This window comes from Prionailurus bengalensis, chromosome C2 (assembly GCF_016509475.1).
Source record: "Prionailurus bengalensis isolate Pbe53 chromosome C2, Fcat_Pben_1.1_paternal_pri, whole genome shotgun sequence".
Classification (NCBI taxonomy): Eukaryota; Metazoa; Chordata; class Mammalia; order Carnivora; family Felidae; genus Prionailurus; species Prionailurus bengalensis.
In genome coordinates this window covers 4142217-4167346 of record NC_057350.1, presented here as the reverse complement: position 1 = coordinate 4167346, position 25130 = coordinate 4142217, and the positions used below count along the sequence as shown (strand labels likewise).

At 59.3% G+C, this 25130-nt stretch overlaps 1 protein-coding gene across 1 annotated transcript in view; it reads right to left on the bottom strand.

Moving 5' to 3' along the window:
- Positions 1–267: 267 nt before the first annotated feature.
- PRDM15 (PR/SET domain 15) overlaps positions 268–25130 on the bottom strand; it is a 66359-nt gene continuing 41496 nt past the window's right edge. The window contains 14 exon segments of the mRNA XM_043593547.1: positions 268–2835; positions 4021–4122; positions 4124–4231; positions 5815–5895; positions 12136–12311; positions 12639–12722; positions 14161–14292; positions 18657–18776; positions 19132–19211; positions 20055–20209; positions 20211–20219; positions 20808–20942; positions 22146–22277; positions 23111–23205. Of these exon segments, the coding sequence (XP_043449482.1) occupies positions 2356–2835; positions 4021–4122; positions 4124–4231; positions 5815–5895; positions 12136–12311; positions 12639–12722; positions 14161–14292; positions 18657–18776; positions 19132–19211; positions 20055–20209; positions 20211–20219; positions 20808–20942; positions 22146–22277; positions 23111–23205 (1889 nt within the window). The 3' untranslated portion in view covers positions 268–2355.

Here is a 25130-nt window from a genome sequence, read left to right as displayed (position 1 = left end):
ACAACACGAACCTATCTGGCCTCAGGTGGTGACCCTAGTAAGACTAAAAGTGAGTAAGACCAAGCGTGTCTACGGGAAACTCAGGAGTGGCGCTGATTTCTATCTGGAGTTCGAGCTGATTATCACACAGGGGATCGTCCCACATCTGTGTGTGTAAATGAACAACAAGCGGGCACCAGGGCCACGCGGCCCACGCTGGGATCTGGAGGAGCATCCGATGCGTCCTTACTCGAGGCACAAAAACAACGTCTTTTAAAAAAATAAAACTGTGATTTAAAAGGCCTTTATTTCATAGGGAAGCGGAACAGGAGATAAAGGCTAAAAGAGGTTTCATCCTGTCTGTATTTTCACTTGGTCAAAAAAAAAAAAAAACCGTCAGTGATTTTTCTTTTCTTTTTTTTTTTTTTAAATACATTAGGAACCTCGGTACTCTTGATGACCCCATGGGACCCGGACCGCTTACATTTGGAGGATGAAGGACAGGATTTGAGAAAATATATCCCTCCTAGCCCAAGTTCGCTTGATGGAATTGTCGTGTATAAAGCAGTTAATTATATACATAAATAACATAAAAATAATTATCATAAATTAAAGAGTCAAATAACCTCCCACTATTAATTCAACTGCAGGCAGGAGACAGGAGTGTGACCGAGCTGTGTCCACGGTGCGGACTCTGGGGACGCTCTTACGTGCCGCGTGGGTGACGGGAGGTCCTTAGTTCTGAAGACAGGTATTGCACGATACGAACTCGAGCCCCGTCCTCAAGATCTCACGACTCGGAATCAAGGGAAATGCCGAGGACGCTGCATTTTGCAGAAGGAGTGGCCCTTGGCCTCCCTGGCGGCCCTAGACGCCTCCCGCCTCACGGGTCCACTACTGACGTGTCACTCTTTCTTCAAGGTGGTCTCCCAAATAACACGGGATGCGTGACAAAGAGCGATCAAGGCCGCAGCAAGGCAGACGTATCATTTCATTTTGGACAGCATTAAAAAGTCTCAGGAGGCTAAAACCTGAGCCCCTGGTTCCCCGGCTGACCAGCGGGCTCGCGTGAGCCTGGCCCACCACCTCTGACACACCGGGGACGCGGCGTGTGACAGCGTGTGCGCCGGGGACGCGGGGATGGCGCTTACTTGGCACGTGCGAGCACGAAGGCCATTAACGAACGCTCCTACTGACGAACGGACCGCCTCTGCTTTCACGACCGCCCGGCAGCAAATGGCCGTATCTGTGTGCTTCAGAAAAACCTACACTTTTCCATTGTAAAGAGCCAAACCTCCTGCAATATTTTTATCGGAAGTTGGTCCTGAAGCAGATCAACCTTTGGACTGAAGTTGCCACAGAAAGAAAACGTGACTTTCCTCCCTGCTCTTCGGTGGCTCTGGCTGAGCCTCAGCCGTAATAAATATATTTGGATGGCGGCGGATCCCGACACGGCTCTGCGGGAGCCACCAGAGGGGACGGCATGGGGCCGACTCGTCCCACACAGTGGGGTGTCCCCTGTGTTCGGGCACCGGCGCAGAACTGGACGTGGACCGACACTCCTACAGTGCAAACGACTTTAGCGTGTCAAAATCAAGAACGACGTGGCCACGACGGCGTCCCGGATACGTAATATGTGCTTGAGATAAAGTTAAAAAAAAAAACGAAAGCTGAGACTAAAAGTGAATCCACGTGTTATGTTACAAAGAGGCCTTTCGGGCCCGAATCAGTGACCTCCGGGGACCCCTCACCCATCGCAAGGCCAGAGGGGGGTCGTCCGCAGCCACGGAACACCTCCTCACGGGTCTTCGGCCCAAAGTTGCGTGCATCGAGTTGGACTCAACTCAGATCTCCAAGAAGAAAACAAACGTTACTATCACTTCTATCTGCTTGTTCGCCAGAAACAGCCGCAAGGGAGGCGAAAATGGCGTTTCCTTGCAGCCGGTGGCCCCGTGGGAACCCGTTCTCTGCGCTGACGCAGCGAGTGAGGCCCGAAAGGACACCAGCGGGCCACTCTGCTCCCCGTAACGTATCACTCACCTCTCGGCCCCTGCTCGCCTCGCTTGCCCGGACCCCGTGTCCACCAACCAAGTTCTGTTAGGGGAGGCGGGTGACACGCGGCCTTGCCGGGCACAGGCTGAGCCGCTCACACATGCTGCCACCTGCCAGGAGTCACCCCCCAGGCACGCTATCAGATGGCAGTGCTAGCCGGGGAGGGGGGAGAGGGGTCTGGAGACAATTCCGCAAAGCTGAGTCAACCTCACTTACACCTCAAGGACGAAGTTTTTCTCTCGGTTTGGTATCCAGCAGACAAATGTCAAAAATAAGCAAGAGCACCTGTGGGCAGGGCTCCTCATGAGTTCTTGGCGCTTTGACTCAGTAGCTGTACATGTGCTGCTGGGGCTCGGCCGGCACCTGGGGCTGGGGCGCGGGCGGCTGGGGCGCGGGCGGCTGGGGCGCGGGCAGGACGTCCGTCTGGGGCACCGCCCGCCACGTGAGCGGGTGCTGGTCGCTGAGCTGGTTCCCCAGGGGCGTGATGGAGTTGACCAGGGTGGTCAGGTTGATGAAGTGCGCCACGGACTGCGGGTTCGAAGCTTCCGGCTGCGGGTGGATCTGGATGTCGTTCTGGCGGTTGTGCAACATGGCAGAGCCGCTCACGGTGTCAAAGGTCACGGTCAGGATCGAGTTGTCCAGCTGTAGCTGGCGCTCCGGGGTGGTCAGGTGCCCGACAGCCACGGGCTGGAGGTTGGTAAACTGAGTCCCGGCTGCAGTGGTGATGGGGGTCACGGTGATGTTGGTCAAGCCGACGGAGCTCGATGGAGTGGTCACGTTTGGGTCCCCCAGCGTCACTACCACCTGCAAGAGTCACGCACGACACAAAGGCATCAGTAGCGTCTGCAAAACGGACAACCGCCAAACTTTATGTTGCGCTTTAGACGGGAGCCATCTCAGCACGTGGGGTGACCCCACATCCGGCCCAGACGAAGAGGAAACACCGGGCGGTGGAAGATTAAACCGAGTTAATCTTGTCCCAGAAAAAGAATTCTAGTGACAAAGGGCAGTAAGACACAGACACAGACACAAACGACGTCCCAGGCTGGAGAAGATCGGGGCGAAGAGGTAACGAAAAAGACAGACGTGCGCCCCGCCTCTCCCATTCTCTCCAGCCCCACGCCTGGCTGCTGGTTAACGGAAATGCCAACCCCGAAGCACCGTACAGATGTGCGGCCCAGGAGCGCACCAGTTCAAGAGAAAGGACAAGAATGAGCTGCCAAAGAAACTCAAGAAACGTGTGCGACTGCGATTAGTATCCAAGACTGAGGACCAGCACACGCTGATGACAGATTTGGGAGCCTCCGAACCAAAGTGCTGATGTTGAGCAAACTGGAGACGCCCACGGACAGCAGCACACAAGGCAGCCCCGAGCATCCCTCCCGGGGCTGGGGGATCCCTGCATCCCTCCCCTGGCACTGGGGGTCCCTGCATCCCTCCCGGGGCTGGGGGGTCCCTGCATCCCTCCCCCGGAGCTGGAGGTCCCTGCATTCCTCCCCCGGGGCTGGGAGTCCCTGCATCCCTCCCCCTGGGCTGGGGGTCCCTGCATCCCTCCCCTGGCACTGGGGGTCCCTGCATCCCTCCCGGGGCTGGGGGGTCCCTACATCCCTCCCGGGGCTGGGGGGGTCCCTGCATCCCTCCCGGGGCTGGGGGGTCCCTGCATCCCTCCCCCTGGGCTGGGGGTCCCTGCATCCCTCCCAGGGCTGGGGGTCGGCCCACTTCCGCGACGAAGGAACACACGGAGGCCACTTCTAACCTCCCAGAAACAACCCGATCCCCAACCAGGCGGGGCCGGCTGTCCCTCGCGCGCTCTACGGTCACACCACTGTTCACGACGACAGGTGCGACGTCTAGCTCTAAGCTGGGACACGCGCAGCTGGCACGAGCTCCCGGGATTAACGCTACGTGGGCCGCGGGCCACCAAGGGGCCGCCCCCGAGTCAGGCGTGTGCGCAGGAACACGTGCGGCGCGCGGCGGAAAGGGGGCCACCTGCTGGATGCTCTGCACCGCAGAGTCGGTCTCGTCACCCACGCCGGACAGCACGGGCTCCTTCTCCGAGTACTCGCTGAAGGCGGCCTCCTCGGGCACCGGGGGCGCCGGCCGCCTCCGCCTCCGGCTTCTGCTTCCTCTTGTGGGCCCTCCTGGCAGCTTTCGCGTGCTTGCCCTCGGCCAGCTCCTCCTGCTCCAGACTCAGCTCAGGCTGCGGGGACAGAAGGCTCATCAACGTCAGGGTCACTGGGGCGTGTCCCCAGAGTGGCCACGGGGGTCCCAGCACCGTCCCGGCCACCTCCCTAGGCCACCACGCTGCTGCAGGGAACAGTGACCGTGGTGTGTCTGCTCCTTTGCGCCTCCAGGGGTTGGGGCGTGTTCCTGCCGGGTTCACTTTCTTTTCAGTGAAGAAAATCACACAGAAGTCGTACTTCTAAGAGCCGCGTCTCGCGCTGGCACGCGGACCAGCGTTTCGGCCTGGCGAGCTCGGCCCGAGGCTGCAATGCCTCTCGTGTCCACGCTTCCACCCCCAGGCTGAAGCGAATGCACGAGACAAACGATCCTGGATCGTCAGGATGGCTCTGACCCCAAGAACTTTACGGTCACCTCCTCTGGGGACAGCAACGGTGGCCAGCCATAATGGCGACCCCAGAGAGGTGCCCTGCGCACTTCTCTGGGCCCGTCCAGGGCGCACTGCCACACTGTGGCCGACCTCCTGAACCCGGCTGACGCCACGACTGAGCTCAGCATCGCAGAGGCCACTGGGCAGCGGTGGCCGGCAAGGCTCTCCAGACTAGTCCCCGACCACGCCTCCTGGGCCCCTGATGCCATCCCAGGTGACAGGATCCCACCCAGTGACAGACCCAGAGGAAGCCTGCCAGGGCCAGGCCATCGTGGGGCTGCCCTCACGGGGGCTGGACGCGGGTCGTGGGCCCCTGGTGCAGCCCAGGCCTTCCCCTGCTCACTCACGACGGCCCAGCACCTGAGCACTGTGCTCAAAGCACCGTTTCCAGTACAGGGATGTGAACGTGATTTTAAAGGAATCAAGAGCATGGCATATTCCCTTTACGAGAAAAAAACATTTTTATGAAGACATTGGCTAAAAGTTCATGTAATAAAGTTATTTTGGTTACCACAATCTAATTACGCTAAGCTTTTACGGAAACCGTGATAGTTAATTTTATGCGTCACTGAGGCTGGGCTAGGGCACCTGGGTGTGTGGTTGCCCAGCAAAGATGCTGTGAAGGTGTTTTTTTAGAGGAGCTTGACATTAAATCAGTGGACTCCCAGTAAAGCAGATGACCCCCTATGGTATGGGTGGGCCTCACCCAATCAGTCGAAGGCCTTAAGAGGAAAACCTGAGGTCCCTGGGGAAGAGGGACCTGTGCCTCGAGGCAGCCGTCAGACTCCAGGTGCAGCGTGGACTCTTCCCTGGGTCTCAGCCCGCCCACCCGCCCTGCGGATTTAGGACTTACCAGCTTCCACGATCACATAAGCCAATTCCTTAAAATAAACCTAACTTTGTCTCTACACCCACACCCCCTACCGCTTCTCCAGGGAGCTTGAAGATTACTGTCTATTCTCTAAAATGAGATACCTCAGTATTGGAAACGACTGAAGTTCTGGAAACGTTACAGAAACTAGGAGACGTTCCAAAAGGCCTTGGGAGAGAGAACCTACTAGAAAACGAGAGATGCCGGGGAAAGGAAGGGACTTGGGGGCCCTGCCCAAAGGCCCCTCGCGGCACCCGTCTGGGCCCCTCCGCCCCACCCTGCGGGCCTGCTCGGTGCGCACCTGGACAATGCCAATGGAGGAGGCATCGATGGTGGTGGTCTCCGGGAGGTGGTCCAGATCATCGATCCTCACGGCCAGGACCTGCGAGCGAGCACGGGTGGTGAGCCAGGGGACGCCGCGCCGGCAGCCGATTCGGTCATTCTGACCCAGCCCGGCTCGGCGCCGTCTGGCCCCGGCCCTTCCTTCCCTCACCCCCGTCTCCCCGCGTTTCAAGTTTCTGTGATGCTCTTACACGCGGGGTCGGGGGAGAGGGGTGCACCTGTCTCTTTTCTGCCTTTTTTTTTTTTTTTTTTGCCTCACACTGTATGCCTCTCGTAGATGGATTTTCTGTGACTCCTCTGTTGGTTCATACGATAAGCGGGGCAGGATCGGATACAAACAGCAAACCTGTCCCGTGAAGAATCACCAAAAATGAAACGGTTCTACTTCAAACGCTACTTTTCAACTGGACACAGGTACGGGAACTTGCTCTCGTCAATTCGGTGCTGAGGTGACCCCTCGCCCCCGCCTTCCCTCCATGAGTCACACTGCAGACCCACACGCTGTCACGCGCTCCCCTCGGGGCCAGCAGCCCTCCCATGGCTCAGGGGTGTCCCGCCCCCGATTCTCACCCACAAGCCAGTTCACGTGCTGCTGTGCCGATTCGGGGAATTAAATCCTAAGTGGGACAGTGCAGAGAGAAGGGGCCCCCAGGAAGGCACGGTACAGGTGAGCCCTAAGAAAAGGGAACGCGCGTGGAAAGCCTACGTGAGATCGGGGGGGAGACCGTAAGTCTGTCTGCGAGGGTTCTTCACCCGGACAGCTTTGCAAGCACCTTTACGCTTTTGCCCAACTAAAGCAGGCGGAGAATCGTGGACTAGACACGGTAGGTGCGGCTTCCGTCTCCGTCACCGGCCGCCTCCCTGCTGACACACACACTCTCGTACAGCCTGGTGTCAGCGGCAGCACAAACAGCCACAGCAGAGCTCGCCCAGGCGTCCCCGGGACCCCGCCACGTTCTCCGCCGTCTGGGGTCACCTCCTCCGCGTGCTGTGCTTCCTGCGGCGGCTCTGCCTCTCGTCCACCTCCTGCTCTTCCCTCGGTCTCCCACCCTAGACGGCCAAGTCCAGGAGGGGGAGACACATCCTGCCTGGCTGGCTTCCCGGGGCTCACCAGCAGCGGCTCACGCGTGTGTGAACGACCCAGAACGAAACACGGGAATGGCCCACGGAGACCAGGCCGAAGCCTCGGGGAACAGAAGAGGTGGGAACGGAAGGGCCACCACGGCACTCTCGCTGCCCTTGGACGGTCGGTCTCCCCTCCCGGGATGCTCGTTTTGCCCAGGGCGGGTGTGTTCAGGCAGGCTACACAGAACACTGCCCCCCTCTGAGAAGCAGGCACAAGAAGGCGACCTTGCACAGCGATCAGTTAAGTAGGAAGCGATCTTTAGCCCCGGCAAAAGGACTCGCTGGACAAAAGCGCTCGCCGAGCACCCCCCTGTTAACCAAGGCCTCTCTCTGCACCCAGCGACCCATGTCACCCACCCGGTCCGTGAAAACCGACCTGCACGCTCTTCGTGAACACCCGTTAACTACAGACGCTCCCGCAACAGAGAACTCGCGCAGGCTCCAGACTCATCGCGTGCCGCTGGGGAGGGCGCAGCGCCCACCCCAGGCCCCGAGACCTGGACGTCACTGTGGCCGACAGGGGTCGGCCGAGGGGACGCTAACACTCGGGCTCCCGCAACCCGGCTGCTCTGCAAGGTGAAAACCCTGGCTGGCTGCTCGCGGAAGAGGGAATTAAGAGGAGCTCAGCTGGGGGAGTCCCAACTACACAGGCTCAGCTCAGAATGGCTCCGGGCACACAGCGGTGGGTCCTGAACCGGCCGTGGGGAGGGGGGGTGGCGAGGCAGGGCTCCAGAAGGAAAAGAAACACCTACTGTCCCCATGTTATGGCAGACGGTGCTTTTATGATGGCAAAAGTCATCCCTGTTCGTTAAAAGAAATTCTTACAGATGGAGAAAATATGAAAACAAGGAATTACCCACAACTTCAACACCAGGAGACCACGGTGCAACACTGTCTTCTCTTCTTTCTGTGCTGACCACTTATTTTATTTTTTAAAATTTATTTTGAGAGAAGGAGAGTGAGAAAGAGCACGGTCGGGGAGGGGCAGAGAGAGGGAGACAGAATCCCAAGCAGGCTCGTGCCATCAGCATGGAGCCCGACGAGGGGCTTGATCCCACGAACGGTGAGATCATGACCTGACTGAAACCAAGAGTCAGACGCTTAACCGACTGAGCCACCCAGGCGCCCTGATCAACCTATTTTGCACAGGTGAGCACCGTGTACCCACAAATAGCACGTAGGACATACGGGACACATAGCACGTATACATGTACATCATGCACCCGCTGCAGCCTTCTTCTTTATGACCACCGTTTACAACTGCATCTAGAATTCTCTGTGAAATGTGTTCACAGAGCCAAGCATATTGCTACACTGTCACAAGTTTAACCACATTTCTCCTGCTGGAAACCGAGAGGTCCAAGCCATCATTTACAAAGCACTGGGACAATACCGTCCTGCCGTGTCCCAGGACATCCACTGGCCAGAGTGCTGGATGCGTGCCAGCCAGCACGGTCATTTTTAATCTAAAATTCTCCTGCTAAGCCAACACACGGTGGATAGCAGCTTCAGCTAACGTTTGCATTTCCGGGATTCGGCGGGGTGGAACATTCCTTTCTGGGTTTGAACCTTGTAGATTTCCTTTCCGCGCGTGGGCTCGTTCTTATGGCTTCTCGTTGAACGGCTATCAGCTTTAATATCGGCGACTTACACCTGCTAGTGACAGGAATATCTTGCACGTATTTCCAGTCTGCCCTCTGCTTACCCTTTTGGACCACGGAAGTTCTAAGTAGTACACTGTTCAGACAGTCAAATCTACAGATGTTTTTGCTTGTGACTTTTCCTGCTGATTTTACACTTAGAAAGTCTTCCCCCGAAGTGATCTGATGTCTGTTTACCTGCATTTCTTTTCCAGTTTTGTTTTTCAGTTAATTCTCAACAAGATGCTAGCAAATTGAATCCAACAGTACATTAAAAGACTTATTCACCATGACCAAGTGGGATTTACTCCTGGGCTGTAGGGGTGGTTCGATATTTGCAAATCAGCCAACATGACAGGCCACGGTTGATAAAAACCATATGATCCGTAGGAACTGTATGATCCTCTCAATAGATGCAGAGAAAGCAGTTGACAAAATCCAGCATCCTTTCTTGATAAAAACCCTCAAGAAAGTAGTGACAGATGAAATATACCTCAACATCATAAAGGCCATATAGAAAAGACCCACAGCCAATACCCTTAATGGGGAAAAATTGAGAGTCTTTCCCCTACGATCAGGAACGAGACAAGGATGTCTGCTCTCACCATTAACTATTTAACGTGCTACTGGAAGTCCTAGCCTCAGCAATCAGACCACAAAAAGAAATAAAAGGCGTCCGAATCGGCAATGAAGAAATCAAACTTTCACTACTTACACACAACGTAATACTCTATGGAGAAAACCCAAAAGACTCTACCAAAAAATTGCTAGAACACATAAATTCAGCAAAGCAGCAGCATATAAAATCAATGCACAGAAATCCGTTGCATTTCAATATACCAATAACAAAGCAGCAGAAAAAGAAATCAAGGAATCGATCCCACTTACGGTTGTACCCTAAACAATAAGATACCTAGGGATAAATCAAACCAAAGAGATAAAAGGTCTCTACTCTGAAAACTGTAGAAAGCCTATGAAATAAATTGAAGAAGACACAAAAAAATGGAAAAAGGTTCCACACTCCTGGACAGGAAGAACAAACAGTGTTAAAATGTCGATACTATCCAAAGCAATCTCTACATTTAATGCAATCCCTATCAAAATACCACCAGAATTTTTTCACAGGGCTAGAACAAACAGTCCTAAAATTTGCATGGAACCACAAAAGACCCTGAATAGCCAAAGCAATCCTGAAAAGGAAAACCAAGGCTGGGGGCATCACCATTCTGGACTTCAAGCTGTAATCATCAAGACAGTATGGTACTGGCACAAAAACAGACATGTAGATCAATGTAACAGAATAGAGAACCCAGAAATGAACCCACAACTATATGGTCAAGTAACGTTGGACAAAGCAGAAAAGAATATCGAATGGAAAAAAGACAGGCTCTTCAGCAAAAGGTGTTGGGAGAACTGGACAGCGACATGCAGAACAATGAACCTGGACCACTTTCTTACACCAGACACAAAAATTAACTCAAAATGGATGAAAGACCTAAATGTGAGACAGGAAACCATCAAAATCCTAGAGGAGAAAACGGGTAGCAACCTCGTTGACCTCGGCCAGAGCAACTTCTTATTAGACATGTCCCTGGAGGCAAGGGAAACAAAAGCAAAAATGAACTACTGGGACCTCATCAAGATGAAAAGCTTTTGCACAAAGAAGGAAACCATCAACGCAACTAAAAGGCAACCGACAGAACGGGAGAGGATATTTGCTAACGATGTTACCCGTTAAAGGGTTAGTATCCAAAATCTATGCAGAACTTCTCAAACTCAACACCCAAAAAACAAAAGACCCAGTTAAGAAATGGACAGAAGACGCTTTCCCAAAGACGTCCAGACGGCCAACAGACACATGAAAAGATGCTCGACATCACCAATCATCAGGGAAATACAAATCTAAAACCCCCATGAGATACCACCTCACACCTACCAGAATGGCTAAAATTAACAACTCAGGAAACAACAGGTTTTGGGAGGATGCGGAGAAAGGGGAACCTTCGTGCACTGTTGGTGGGAATGCAAACTGGTGCAGTCACTGTGCAAAACACCATGGAGGTTCCTCAAAAAGTTAAAAATAGAACTTCTCTACGGCCCAGTAATTGCACTATAGGTATTTACGCAAAGGGTGCAAAAATACAGATTTGAGGGTGCACGTGCACCCCAATGTTTACAGCAGCACTGTCAACAGTAGCCAAACTATGGAAAGAAATGCAAGGTCCACCAACTGATGAATGGATGAAAAAGATGCGGTACGTATATACAACGTCGTATAACTCAGCCACCAAAAGGGACGAAAAACTTGCCATTTGCCACGACGTGGATGGAGCCAGAATGTATCATGCTAAGCGAAAGAAGTCAGAGAAAGACACAGACTGTATGATTTCACTCCTATGTGGAATTTAACAAAACAGATGACCATACGGGAAGAGGAGGGGAAAACAGAGAAGGAAACACCTCTAAGAGAGTATGATAGAGAACAAGCTGAGGGTTGATGGAAGGAAGGGGGTGGGGGATGGGACTAAGGAGGGCACTGGTCGTGCTGAGCACCGGGTGTCGTACGTAAGAGAGGAATCGTTAATTCTGCTCCTAAAAACGCTAACTAACTAGAATTTAAATAAAAATCTGAAAAAAGAACTTAAATAGGTGAATTATGCAAATGCCCCGGATCTTCCTTGGGAACAAGCGCCCAGGCCATCCAGGCTGTGCTTGCCTCTCTACAACTGCTCCCTCCAGTCAGCACCCTGCTCAGCCCCCACGCCACGTGGAGACTCCCCGTTCTGCGCTCTGGATTAGCCGCTCTGGAGGGAGGAACAGGGGAAGGGAATCAGCCTCGTGCTCCTGTCCTGCTGGAATTCCAACGAGAACATACTCTATAACCTTACGGGGGCGCCTGGGTGACCCAGGCGGTTGAACATCCGACTCTGGATTTCAGCTCAAGTCACGATCTCACGGTTGTCGTGGGATCGAGACCCATGCCGCGCGCTGTGCTGACGGCTCGGAGCCTGCTTGGGATTCTCTTTCCCTCTCTTTCTGCCCTTCCCCCGCTTGCTATCTCTCAAAATAAATAAACAAACACACTTTAAAAATCTAGAATGTTAGCAAAAAACATGTTTGAGGCTATTCATTCATTCACTGCTTCCCAGGTGCAGGCACTGCAAGTCAGAGGGGAAGGTAAGACCCAGGCCCTGCCTTAAGAACTGTGGGCCTACGGAGGGAGACGGGTCTGTGAGTCAGCACCGGGGGGTCTCCGAGCAGGGGCAGTGTGCACCAGACAGACCGGCAGAGTAGGGGGTGGGGGGTCTCTGAGCAGGGGCAACATGCACCAGACAGGGGGCGGGGAGAAGGAAGCGTGGGAGTGGGGGGGTCTCCGAGCAGGGGCAGCACGCACCCGACGGGGCGGGGGGCGGGGAGAAGGAAGCGCAGGGGTGGGGGGGCTCCGAGCAGGGGCAGCGCGCACCCGCCGGACAGGCGGGCGGGGAAAAGGAAGCGCGGGCCCGCCCCCGGCTCACCTCCGGGTGCTTGCGCCGCATGTGTCTGCTCATGGACGCCCTGGTGGACACCTTGGTCCCGCACAGCTGGCAGCTCTGCGCCTCCACCTTGTCGTGGGTGAGCTGCACGTGCTTCTGCAGCATATACTCGGTGACGTACTTCTTGTCGCACACGGAACACGTCCACTGCTTGCCCACTTCTCGCGCACGCGGGGAGGAGACAAGCCCAAGGTCGTGAGTGGCGTCGCGCCACGGCCCCCAGGGCGGGCGAGGGGGGGTGCCTCGCGCCCTGCACGCGCTGCCGGGGTCACCTGCCGGGTGAGGCAGGGGACGGGCGGGCCAGCGGCCTCTCCGTGGCGGCGCACGGCGGCGCGACGCTGCTCCCACATCTGAGAGTCCGACAGTGGGTGCGTGGGAGTGCCGGAGGGCTGATTTTTAAAGGGCAGGGACCGCCTGCGGAGGCAGCACACCGAATCGTCTGCACACGCCGGCCCCCGCCGCGTGCAGCCCGCCGCCCCGCTTACCCGTGTGGATGAGCTTGTGGGTCTCCATCGTGTTCCTCTCGCTGAAGGTCTTCCCGCACAGCTCGCACATGAAATCTTTGATCCCTGCGGAAGAGGGCGCGCTAACGTCAGGGGCTCGGGGGTGGGGGGTGGGCTCAACTCCACTCCTCGCCCGAGGGTCCCCGTGGGTGCCCAGGACGCGGGGGGAAGGGAAACTGCAGGAGACCCCAGAGCAAACGCTGACCCCACGGAAAAGCCGGGGCAGCTCAGCGAGCGCCTCCCTCCGCGGGGGGTGGCGTCGCCGCCCGGCCGGGACCCGCGGGACCGCCGTCCACCCCCAACGGGCGGAGCCCACGCAGTCGGCCGTGCTGGGCATCAGCTCCCGGGGAGGGAGGCCGGACACCGCACCGCAGAAGCTTCCCAGGGCCCCACCCCCGCCGCCCCCCGCCCCGAGAGCTCAGTCTGCGGGGATCGGCCTGGCGAGCACGGGTAGAGCCCTCAGACCGCGGCACCCGACGCGGACAAGAAGGTGGACCCTCAGCACGTCTCCTAACCGGCGTTTTCCCCGGAAACGGAAACAAGGAAAGCGATTTTAGAGACCCAGTCGCTCGGTCCTGGGAGTCTGTGCCGAGTCCCTGCGTGTGCAGGGCCCCGAGCTCGCTGAGGGGCAGGCAGGCACAGAGGCAACTATGTCCTGGTGGCCAATGTGCCTGCGGAGCGAGACAGAACCCGAGGAGGCGTGTGGCCCAGTCCCCGGCAGTGACACAGCTCCCCAGAAAAGGCGCAGAGTCTCCAACGGGCTCCCCGGGGAAACGGGGGCCCCCGTGATCGCCCAGGGACGCAGGGCCAGTGGCCAGGTGGTGGCCTGGACCGCTGTGGGGGCAGTGAGGGAGGGGGGTGCGCGGGTGGGCGGGGCGGACAGTGCGGGCCTCAAAACCCAGGTGAGGGAGGACACGGGCACAGGGAGAGGTCTCCCTGGAAGTTTCATGCACAGACACACCTGATCCCCTGGGGGACCTCTGAGCTCCCACGGGCCCTGGTTCTCACTCACACACGCGTTTATCCACACGGAACGTTTTGTAAGAGAGGAACTCATGCCTGTTGCCACAGAGGCTGTTTCTTACCCGGTCGTGTCACAGACCTCTACGTGAATTAACATCGCTTTTAACGGGTGCCCTGCCCTCTGTGGACGCACAGACGCGGAGGCGCTCCGGGGCCTCCCGCCCCAGACGAAACCGTGGCCGGCGGGCCCTTGTCCGATCGCGTCTCAGGCCCACGCTCGGGCAGGGAAACGGCCGGCGCGAGGCACGAACACTAAGGACCGGCAGGTGGCACCGAGACCCGGGGGCGAGCCGTGCAGGGACCCGGGCTCCCGTGTGTTGGGGACGGGGAGGGGACGGCCTCTGACGCCTGAGGCCGCCTGCCCACGGCTCCGAGGACGGCACTCGCAGAACCGAGAAGCCGGGCTCGCCGGGAGCCGCAGATCGGGGGAGACGACGCGTCCCACTGGGCCCACCGGAGCGCAGGTGCTCCGCGGACTCACCTGTGTGCCGCTTGTAGTGCTTGAGCATGTTGACCTTCTGCGCGAACTTGCGGTGGCACTCCTTGCACTCGTACTCCTTGATGCCCTTGTGCAGCTTCATGTGGTGGCGCAGCGCGTGCTTGGTCTTCATGCCTGCCGGCAGGGGAGGGGGGAGGCGGGGGGGACGCCCGACGCTCAGCCAGCCCGCCTCTCCCGCCTCCAGAGCGGCCCTGCACCTGCCCTGTGTTCCCCAGGACCCCGCGCTGCCACAGCGCCCGCGCCGGGGACCCCCCACCACTGTGCCCACGCCCGGGACCCTTCCCTGCCGTAGCGCCCCTGCCGGGGACCCTCCACCACTGTGCCCGCGCACCCCTGCCGTGCCCCGCACACGGGACTCCCCGTGACAGCATCTGCACCACACCCTGGACCTTCCACTGTGCCTGGGACCTGGGCCCTCCACTGCAGCACCCGCACCCGGGACCCTTCACAGTGCCTGTACCCCACCCTGGACCAAGACACCCGTCCCAGTGCCCACACCACACCCCACCCCACAGCTAGACCCCCCCCCCAATGCCCGTGCCCAACCTGCAATAGTTTCCACTCCTCCCCGTGCCCAGAGCCCCTCACAGTGCTTGTGCCCTACCCAGTGCCAAGATCCCTCCCCCCGCCCCCCCCCCCCCCCGCCCCACCACGGTGCCTACACCACAGCCTAGACCTTCCACACTGCCTGGGATCTGGGTCCTCGGGCAGGCACAGGTCTTGGTGAGCGTGCAACAAGAGAAGAGGTCGGGACTTGGGGGGTAAATCTCCCCAAGGACCCCCTCCACCAGCGCAGATGGGCAGTTATGCCCTCAGAGGTCCAGACACGTCTGGACACCTCATGTGATCGGGGGCCTGCCCAGACCTGAGGGTCGGTGCTCAAAGCAACCACTGTGACACAACGGAGTCACCCGCTGAGAGCCGTGCAAGCCCGCCACAGAGTTCCTGTTGGTCCTGAGGACGCTAATGTTAACCGAGATGAGAATTCACTTTTCTGGACATTAGAACTGTGTGGTATACGCACGGACTTTCAGTCTACCTTTAATTAAGCGTAACGAAGTCAATCTTGGCTAAAGGAGGTGAGATAAAGTACAACCTAACTTGGGCGTCGAAAAGGGACGACCCGGGTAGAGGGTGTGAGTGAGTGGTGGGGTGGTCCTGGAACAGGGTGTGAACCAGCAGCAGGTGGGGGTCCTGGTACACGGTGTGAATCGGTGGGGGGGGGGGGGGGTTCCGGCACATGGTGTGCATCAGAAGTGGGGGTCTTGGTTCAGTGGACAGTCTGAACGGAAAGGCCGGGGCCACAGAAGCTGTGGGCAAAAACCACTGCAGAGCAGGTGGGTGGGGGCTCACAAGCGCAAGGCCGATGCATCCAGTCCTGCTGGCTGCAGACCTAACCGGTCAAGGGGCCCTGGACAGGCCACGGCTGTCACCGCCACACAGAACAGGACCTGGAGGGACTATGGGGAGGGGCAGAGTCCGACCACCGCTGGTACTGCCCTCGGTAACGGTAGTGAAACAACAGCCGCGTCTGGCCACGGTCCCCGCCGGGTTACCTGGGAAACCCCGTCCCGGTGAATGGGGAGGGGAGGCTCGGCCAGCTCCGGCTGCTACTGGACCCCAGGCCCGGCTGAACCCGGGCCTCCACAAACCCTACGCGTGCACGAACCCAGCCTGGCCGGGCTGGGCCTGCACAAACACGGGCCTGCCTCCACGCCAGACCTGCACGAACCCGGGCGCAGCTGAGCTGTGAGAAGCCACGAGAACCGGCCTGTCTGAGCCAGCAGAGGGAGCAGGAGTCTCCCAAGTGCCGGTCCGCCAGAAAAGGCTTCTAAGGCTCCAGGAAGCGCAAACGTGTGAGCCTAGCACTGACTTCGGAAGAGAGTTTTTCCCCTAATAAGCGGGTTTTAGTTTCTCAATCGAAACCATCACACGCGCTCATAGTGAAAAGCTCCAGGCGACAAGAGGTTAGCCCCGAGGACGCGGCCCAGCAGCCCTGCCAGGTCACCCCGGCCCCCGGGACACCGCTGAACCCATTCTGGCCACGCGGATCAGACCCTCTGCCGTGCGGTCACTTCTGTGGGCGCCATGTGAACCCGCCCCACGCAGCGCGGACAGCGCAAACCCACCATCATGTTGCTGTCAGCCGTGAACACGACTCACAGCCCGTTAACATGCCTGCCACGCCAGCACCTGACACGGGACCAGCTCCACTGCAGGCGCCAGACTGAGCAGTGAGCCAAGCCACGCCCCGGCCACACAGGGAGAGGGCCACGTGGGAAGGGACGAAGAAAAGCAGGATAAAGCGGGGACAGGGGGAGAGGGAACAGAAGGGGCCCGGGTGCCGGCTCATCACGTGGGATGTCGGGGGGGGGGGGGGGATCCTCTCAGAGGAGGCGGCTGAAAAAGTGATCTGGAGGAAGTGGGGGAGGGGCCAGGAGCTGCATGGGGGAACAGCATTCCCGGTGGAGGGAACAGTGAGGGCAAAAGCCCTGAGGCCAATGTAAACAGTCCCTCAGCGTCTGCAGCTGTTCTCGGTCACAACAGTGCTACAGCAGAAGCTCGTCTTTATGCTGCAAACAGATCTTTGTGCTTTCGTTAACAAGAAACTTTTCTAGCGGCAGCTAACAGTGTCCAACGGCCCACCCTGTGTAGCAATTTACACACCGCCCCCCCCACCCCCGAAGTCTACTGCCTCCTTCCCTTCGCCAGTGCTGGCCGCTCCCCAGGCTGTGACGGGCACAGCGGCACCTTGGCTCTGACCCTTGAGGGGGCCACCACCGAGATGAACGGAAGAGAACCAGTCCCTCCTGGCTTGCCCCCCCCCCCCACCGCAGCTAAAATGAACAGATCCTAAGTCACAAAGTAACTGCGTGTCACAGGCACAGAAGGAGAGTCACGACAAAGCTCTCCCCCCTGCCCCCACCGCCATTCCGACCTCCCACCGCGGCCTCGCGAAAGTACTTAGAATTCAAGAAGAAATCACAAAACTAAACGTTAAACACGCTTCTAATATGAGTATGTATGACACATGGCAAGATGTGGCTCTGACCTCACTGCCCTCCCTGGGCACCTGTCCCTCCCCCGCCAGGCCCTCCAGGGGACCCAGGCGTGGCTTCTCCCTGCCCCCTGGAGGGAAGCACTCTAGCAGCTACACCTCTGACCCTCCCCGTCTCTCTCCTGCTCCACACTGTCCCCCTCCAGCCAGGGGACAGGTGGCAGTAAGTGGGGGAAGGGCTGGGAGAGCGACAGCATCACTAAGACGGGCACAGAAACTTCTAGAATGTTCCTACAAAACAGACACAGAGGTTCTCTTGAAGAGCGTAATGGGTTCGAGGCAGAAGCAACACCTGTACCTCGTGTGCCAGTTGGTGTTACCTTCAGAAATGGAAAATTAGGTGCCTGCCTTGCTTTTCCAATGACGGAGGCTGCGTGCTGCCCCTGCACAAGGTGACTTTGGAGGACAAACAAGCACTTGTCACCTCCAGGGAGACAGATGGGGGGGAGGGCGCAGGCAGGAGAAGGGGAAATGATCACGTCTTGCTTCCTCTGAAGTTCGTTCTTTCTAAGCTTTTACACGTAATCTTATTTCAAGTGTGCTTAACGGGTTATCCGATGAGGGGAATTATGAGACATCTGTGTTTTCTTCGCACTTTTCTGTTTAACTTAAAAAACAAGTAAAGGAGGGGCACGCGGGTGGGTCAGTTACGTGACTGGCTTTTGAGTTGGGCTCAGATCATGATTTCACAGTTTGTGGGCTCCAGCCCCTACATCGGGCTCTGTGCTGACAGCCAGCGTCCTGCTGGGGCGCTCTCCCCTCCCTCTTTCTCTGCCCCTCCCCTGCTCATGCTTGCTTGCTCGCTTTCTCAAACCAAGTAAACAAAATAAATAATGAATAAATAAGAACCCAATAAAGGAAAAAAAAACTTTTATAGGATACAAAATGCTTAAAAGAGCTAAAGGCAAAGCCAAGAGCCTGATGTGCCTGGGTCTGAATGGGGCCCAGGTGACGCTGTCCTCTGCAGACAGCGCCGTCGCGCGGCCCCAGAGGCTCTTGTGTTTTGCAACAGAAACGGGTTAAAAATTTGCCATGTCCTGGGATGACCCCCCCCCCCCCCCCCCCCCCCCCCCGGCATTTTACTTACAGAAGGGAGATCTTTTGCTAATAGGTTTATTATTCCAGTAATTTCACCCGAAAGCCGGGGACCCAGGCTCACTGGTCACAGCCAACCCGTCCCACGTGGAAGGTTCGGCTCAGCCGCAGGGAGGGGCCGCGCACTAGGCTGCACGCGAGGAGCAGGAGCGCACGGCGGGTCTTCCGGTTTCTCAGCCCCTGGCTGCGCGCTCGCCCCTCTTTTCAGGTGGCTCACTTGAGCCTCGAGTCCATCGCGGACGCCCTGCGCTGCCTGTGTCCCGGCGCCCTCACCCCGCCCCGCCGGGCGACACCACGCCCCCCGCCCCCGCCGGCGCCCGCGTACCTTTCCCGCACTCGGCGCACAGGTACTCGCGGATGTTGTCGTGCACGCGCATGTGCTCCTTCAGCATGTCCTTCCGCGCGAAGGACTTCCCGCACTGCTCGCAGGCGTGGCTCTTCACCCCTGCATGACAAGTGCACCCGCGCTTCAGCGCCTGGGCCCGCCCAGCCGCGTCCGCTGCGAAGGCGGCAATGGAGAAGCGCGGCGCGACACAGCTCACGGCCTCCACGGAACCTCCGCTCCGGCTCCTCGGCCGCGAGAGGGACCCCAGGAGCCGCCGGGGCCACAGGGCAGGGGCCCCCGCTGGGGACGGAAGCGGTGGCGAGGACGCAGGGACAGGAGAGGCCAGAGAGAGAGCGCGCGGAGGCGGGGGGTGGTGGGGCGGCGAGACTGCCAGAGCAGGGAGCGTGGGGACAGGCCCTCCAAGCGGGGCGCCACGACACCCCGGGTCCGTCCCGGTCCCGTGGCAGCGCGCTACCTGTGTGGATGAGCTTGTGCCGCTCCAAGTTCCCGATGCTGTTGAAGATGCGCCCGCAGATCTCGCACGGGTGGATGTACCTGCGAGGAGACGCGAGCCTCAGGGCGGGGGCAACAGCAGAGCGCTTGCCCCGAGCCCCTTCCTCACGCAGGGGTCGCAGAAAAGAGGCTAGTGGAGGCCGCCGGACACGAACGCTGCAGCCTCCAATGCGGGCTGAACCGTGCGCCCCTCAAAGTCCACAGGCTGGAGTCCTGACTCCGGGCCTTCAAAAGGTGACAGCATTTGGAAACAGGGTCTTCACAGAGGAGTGAAACATCAGGTCACCAGGGTGGCCCCACTCCAGTATGACTGATGTCCTCGCCGGAAGGAGGAACTGGGACACAGACGCGCACGGGGGGAGGACCACGTGAGCACACGGCCAGGGCCGCGGCTAGGAGCCAAGCCCGGAAGCCCCGGCCTCCAGGGGAAGCAGCCCTGCCGACCCCTGAACTCAGACCTCGCGGCTCCAGGCCTGACATCGCACGTTCCCACCGTGCAGGCTGCCCAGCCGCCCCGTTACCGCAGCCCAAGCTGGCTACGGCGGCCTCCACACAGGGCGACCGCTGGCTCGCCCCGGCACACGGCACTGACCACGGCTTCGGCATCCAGGGAACCTAATCACGGTGGGGAACCGGGGCTGCCGGCGGTTCCCTAGGCAGGCCGAGAACGACACTATCAGTCTGTGGCGCGGTCGACTTGCGCTGCGGGGCCAGGAGGGCGAGGGAGGCGGGACCCCCCACGTGCGGGATAAAGGAGGTGAGCGTGCTTCCCTCAAGACCCGGCCACAGGGCTCCCGGGGGGGGGACAGACCCGCCCGCCCGCAGGGAGCGCGCCCCCTCTGGCATCGTGCCAGGCCCCGGAAGCCCAGCCCCAGGAGGCCTCACTTCTGCACGTTGGGGTCCGGCAGGTTCTCCCGGTGGATGACCATGTGGGCGTGGTAGGTGGCCTTCAGGGCGAAGCGGCGGTTGCAGATGCTGCAGCCGTAGCCCTTCTCCTTGTGCACCTCCATGATGTGCTTCAGGTACTCCTTCCCGCGGCCCGAACGTGAGCTGCCGACAGGTGCACCGTTCACGCCCGCGCACGGCCTCCCGCCCTCCAGCTGACGATGGCACCGCTGGGCGCCGAGGCCCCGGTGGCGGCCCGCCGCCCGGGCCGGACAGAGGGGACTCCCAAGGGCGGGGCCGGCGCCAGGAAACTGCAGAGCGGGGGGAGCGGGGGAGGCGGGCGCCAGCTGCTCCCCGCTGCAGACCGGCCTGCCCCTGCACCCTCTCCTGCTCCCCACCCACCCCACCTCCCGGACGGCCACGTGGCCGGGTGCCTGACGCAGGCACAGCCGCACGGGAACCCATACTAGGTAGGGAGCGAACTGCATCTCCGCGGAGCAGCGAAGCCTAACGCGGGGACCACCGCGCACGCCGCGAGCGGATCACCACCCGCTGCACGGCCTCCGGAGATGGGTTCCCCACCCCAACCCGGGTCCCCGCGCGGCCGCACGCACACCAGCCACGAGACGGCTCTGACACGGCGGTCGTGTGAAGAGGGAGAGCCACACCCACCGTCCGCGAGCGGCCCCGCCATCTCTCTGCCGGAATTGCCTCCTTCCCGCCAGCCTGGGCACGAAGGCCCGTGGCGAGTACCTGGCACCGCTTGCAGCTGTACTTGTGAGGCTCGGAGTCCGCGCTGGCGTCCGAATTGTCATCGTTCTCCTCCGAGGAGATGCCGATCTTGCCGATAAACTCCTCCCTCTGGTGGTCGTCCATCAGCGCAATGTCCTGGAAAACGCAGTCGCGAGGTCCGGCTTCCCGCACGGGCACAGAAGCGCTGACGGGTCCCTCGCCCCCCAAGAGTGCCGGGCCGGCCCACGTGGAGAAGGCAGTGTCCCACCCGGGGCTGCCTGCCGTGTCCCCCGTGGCTCCCTCGGGCCCGCGCACACCCCCGCTGAGTGCGCAGCGGGCTGGCGGCCAGGCGTGGGGTGCCTGCGTGGGGGTCGGCTCCCCGTCTTAGCTGCTCGCCCCCACGGCTGCGGCGGACCTGGGCTCCATGCTCCCGGGCGCGGCCCATTTCCTGCCAGAGGCCGCCAGGGGCGCACGGCACTGCTGGCCAGCTTTCGTTTTTCAGCAAAACTTAGGATTCTGGGAAGGGTGGGCAGGTTTCCTTTGGAAAGTTTGCTATCGCGTCTAGGAGGTTTTCACGGGGGCCTAGGCTCTATTTCTTACTCAAGTTCAATTCCTGCTTTTCCATTAACACACACACAGCAACACCTTCTGAAGGAGCTGTCGGAGGAGAAGCACCTGACCAGAGCCGCGCAGCCACAGGCGCGCACCCGGGCCGGGCCCCTCACCTGCACTGGGCCTAACTGAATCCTCAGGAAGCCATGTTTTCATGGCAGGAGAGAAGTGGACGCTGAGGAGGCGGCAGACTAGCATCCCAGGTCCCAGTGAAGCCTAAGTGCCCCTCACCCCTCCGACTAAAGCTCCCGGACGCTCTTGGGTCCGTCCTCCCACCCCGGCTCAGTCCACGTGGCCCAGCACCTGCCCTGGGGAGCCCCTCACACTCATGCTCGCCCCCCGCCTTTGACTCACACCTTCTCAGCGAAACCCCAACCCGTGCCCGAGGCCGGGACTGCCAGGAAACAGGTCCTGCGCTGCAGGCAGGCGGACAGACGGCTCCGAGAGCCCGGCGGGGGCTCACCGTCCTCACCGGACCCGAGCACCACCTACCATTTCCTCATTTGCCGCCTGGGTCGGCACTTCTGCCCTTAAAGACGACCCCGTCCTCGCTGCCCACCCCCCCGACCCACTCCCTGGGAAACACCTAGAACGGAGGGACTGCTTGTGAGCCCCGCAGACGGGGCTCCGGATGGATGCAGCAGAGGGTCACAGAAGCCCAGCTGAAGAGAGGCAGTGGGGCCAAGCTGACCACGAGGGCCCGCCACGCGTCCACGTGAGCCACCCGGGAGAGGGCGGTGCTGGCACCTTGAAGTGGACGTGGATGTGGTCCCTGAGCACGTCCACGCGGAAGAACTTGCGGCCGCAGATCTCGCAGGTGTACTTCTTGTCGCCGTGGGTCAGCAGGTGCTTGTTCATGTTGCTTCTGCAGGAGAACACCTGCGGGCGGAGGAGCGGGGCCTGACCAGCCGCACCAGGCACGAGGACACGCTACGTGTCCCCGGTACCCTTCCCAGGTGCTAGAGTCACGAGCGGACAGGAGCGAACGGTCGTCCAAGTATGAGCCCACATTACCCCGGAGACCTAACCGTCCTCTGGTCTCCACTACCAGCGGGATTCTGCTCAACTTTACTCGCTCACTAAACTACATCACTAGGATGGGGCCTGGGAAGAAGCCAGTAAACACAGAAAGAGCCGCAATTTTCTGAAACTTGGCATCAGAGAAGAATTCCGTCCTCTGTGCGCCGGGTGTCAGCACAAGTCACGTCCACTGCCCACGTCCACGGCTGTTTCCAGCTGTGATGGGGGTGGAGACACAGGCACTGCCCTCTCCTCGGCCGCTGGGGCCGGGCTGGGACGCGGGGGCCCCGCGGCCTCCGTCACGTAGCTCAGGGGACGAACCAGCAGCAGAAGCCACCTGCGGGGCCCCGCTGGCCTGAGAGTCTCCGTCTGGACGGCCAGTCCTGGGGGCCACGTAAACCCAGAGCGCGGGTGTCCTGAGCCCTTCTGACCCCACCCACTCCAGGAGGAGAACACGAGAGGTGAGTGAACGGAAGCGATTCACAAGGAACAGGAGGCTACTATTTTCATGGTGACCCGGGGCCAGCCACCCGTGACCACACCCGGGGTGCTGGGTGGGAAGCTGACTCAACAGGAGGGGAAGATAGGCTCCTGGGGAGGGGCAGGGGCAGCGGGTCAAGGCAGACAGGGGTGAAAACAAGAAGTCGTCGGAAGCAGCGAAGAAGCCAGTGTTAGAAATATCCGAGCCTCACCTTGCCACACACGGGGCATCCCGAGGGCTCCTTCTTGTAGCGGACCAGGCTCTCGCCGCCGGCGTCCAGGTCCTCCCTCTTCACCCGCCGCACTCCTGCAATGCCCGCCCACCCAAGCGGGAGAGTGAGTACACACGGCGCGTGCGCGCCGGGCACCTGCCGCTAGGCCAGCGTGGCCGCCTGGGCGGTGGGGGCAGGGTCGGCGGCACCAGCGAGCGCGTGAGTGGCGCCCAGCACAGGACGCGGCCGCGCTAACCACGGCTCCTCCCGGCTCCAGGGAAGGAACGGCTGCGTGTGCCCATGGGAACCAGGGACGCGGTTCGTGCCTCTGAAGCGTTGGGAAACACAAGGGCCGCGTGGGTTTGGAGTTCTACAGTGTGGAAGGGCGAGCCGGTGCTGACACCAAAGAAAGGGCTTTCCCTCCATTCAAAGGCTCAAGGCAGAGGTCGCATCCTTAGGCGTGACACTGTTTCTTAAAAAGACACCAATATTCATCCTTGCAAGTTAAATCGGTTGGTCAGGGAGAGAACGCCTAATGACGATAAGCCCCTTGGGGTTTTAAGACGTAACTGTTCATAACTGGGATCACCACAGCTTTTTAGAAGTTTGCACGAAACAGGTAATCCTTGAGTGAAAGGCAGAGGTTCGCTCTCATCGTTTCTTTCTACACAGCTGACCCCTTCTGGAACCTTCCCGCATCCCATGGTGTGAGTGCAGAGGTGGACTTAAGAACACCCAGCAAGCTGGACATGAATACGTCATTCTCCAGAAGGCTCCCAGTGGCATAAAACGCATCAGATCTGAAGCGGTGGTTTGGACGATGAGCCAACGAAAAAGGAAAAACCGTGAATGCGTTAGTTCGTTCCCGCGGAAGACGATCTGACTGGTGCGTCAGTTGTAAAATGCGGTAGAATGAAGCCCGGGCACCTGTCTGTCCGGGAACGCTGAGGGCGGCGTTGACGGTGACGGGCTTTACCGGGAGGGTCTGCCTCAGCCACCCACCAGCCTACAGGGTCGGGCAGGAAGCCTATCCCTGCTGCACAGGTGAGGAAACTGAGGCCCAGGGGCTTGCCCAGGGCCATCCACTCACTAAGTGGGCCCCGGGTTTGGCTGAAGAGGCCCAAGGGCACCACCCACGGGTCCCAGAGGGAAAGAGATCTCCTGAAGCCACAGGAACGACAGCCAGGTCAAAAAGTGGAGTGCGAAAATTATACAGAATGTGCCTCGTCTTATTTCGAAGAGGCATAATGACGGGAGTACGTCACCCGCAGCCCGGGTGCGTCCCCGCGACTGCTGTCTGCGTCTTCCCACTCGGGGATCCTGTCTGCGCGGCTCCGAGCCTGCCCTGTGGGGCCACCCCACTCCTCACTCCCATCGTCTCTCATTCCCCGTCCCACCCTGGAACTGACCCCCCTGCCATCCGTCTTCCTCTTGTACCTGGCTTCCCGTGAACCCACCACACAGGAGCGGTCCCCCGGCTCCCCTGATACAAACGGCCTGGGCCATCTGGGGCCCGCAGGGAGGATGAGGAATGAGGGAGAAACTACTAGGGCCCCAGCCAGCAGCATCTGCTCAGAACATTTTGCTCCGTGCACAAGACTGGAAGCACACCCCATACACAATTTCATACACTGTTTTTCCCTTATTCTCTGTCATATTGAAAGCAGTAAATGCTTTATTAGGTGCAGAGTATTCAATCCTATAAAGAATCAGTTTTTTGGGGCGCCTGGGTGGCTCAGTCCGTTAAGATTCCGACTTTGGCTCCGGTCACGATCTCACGGTTTGTGAGTTCGAGCCCTGCGTCGGGCTCTGTGCTGACAGCTCGGAGCCTGGAGCCTGCTTCCGGTTCTGGGTCTCTCTCTCTCTCTCTCTGTGCCCCTCCCCTGCTCATCCTCTGTCTCTCTCAAAAATAAGTAATTAAAAACAAAAAAACCCGCTTTTGTTTTTTTTTTTTTAGACTCCTTCCCCACCGCAGAACATTTAGCATGTTTCCAAGAGTTCCCACGGACACACAGCACTG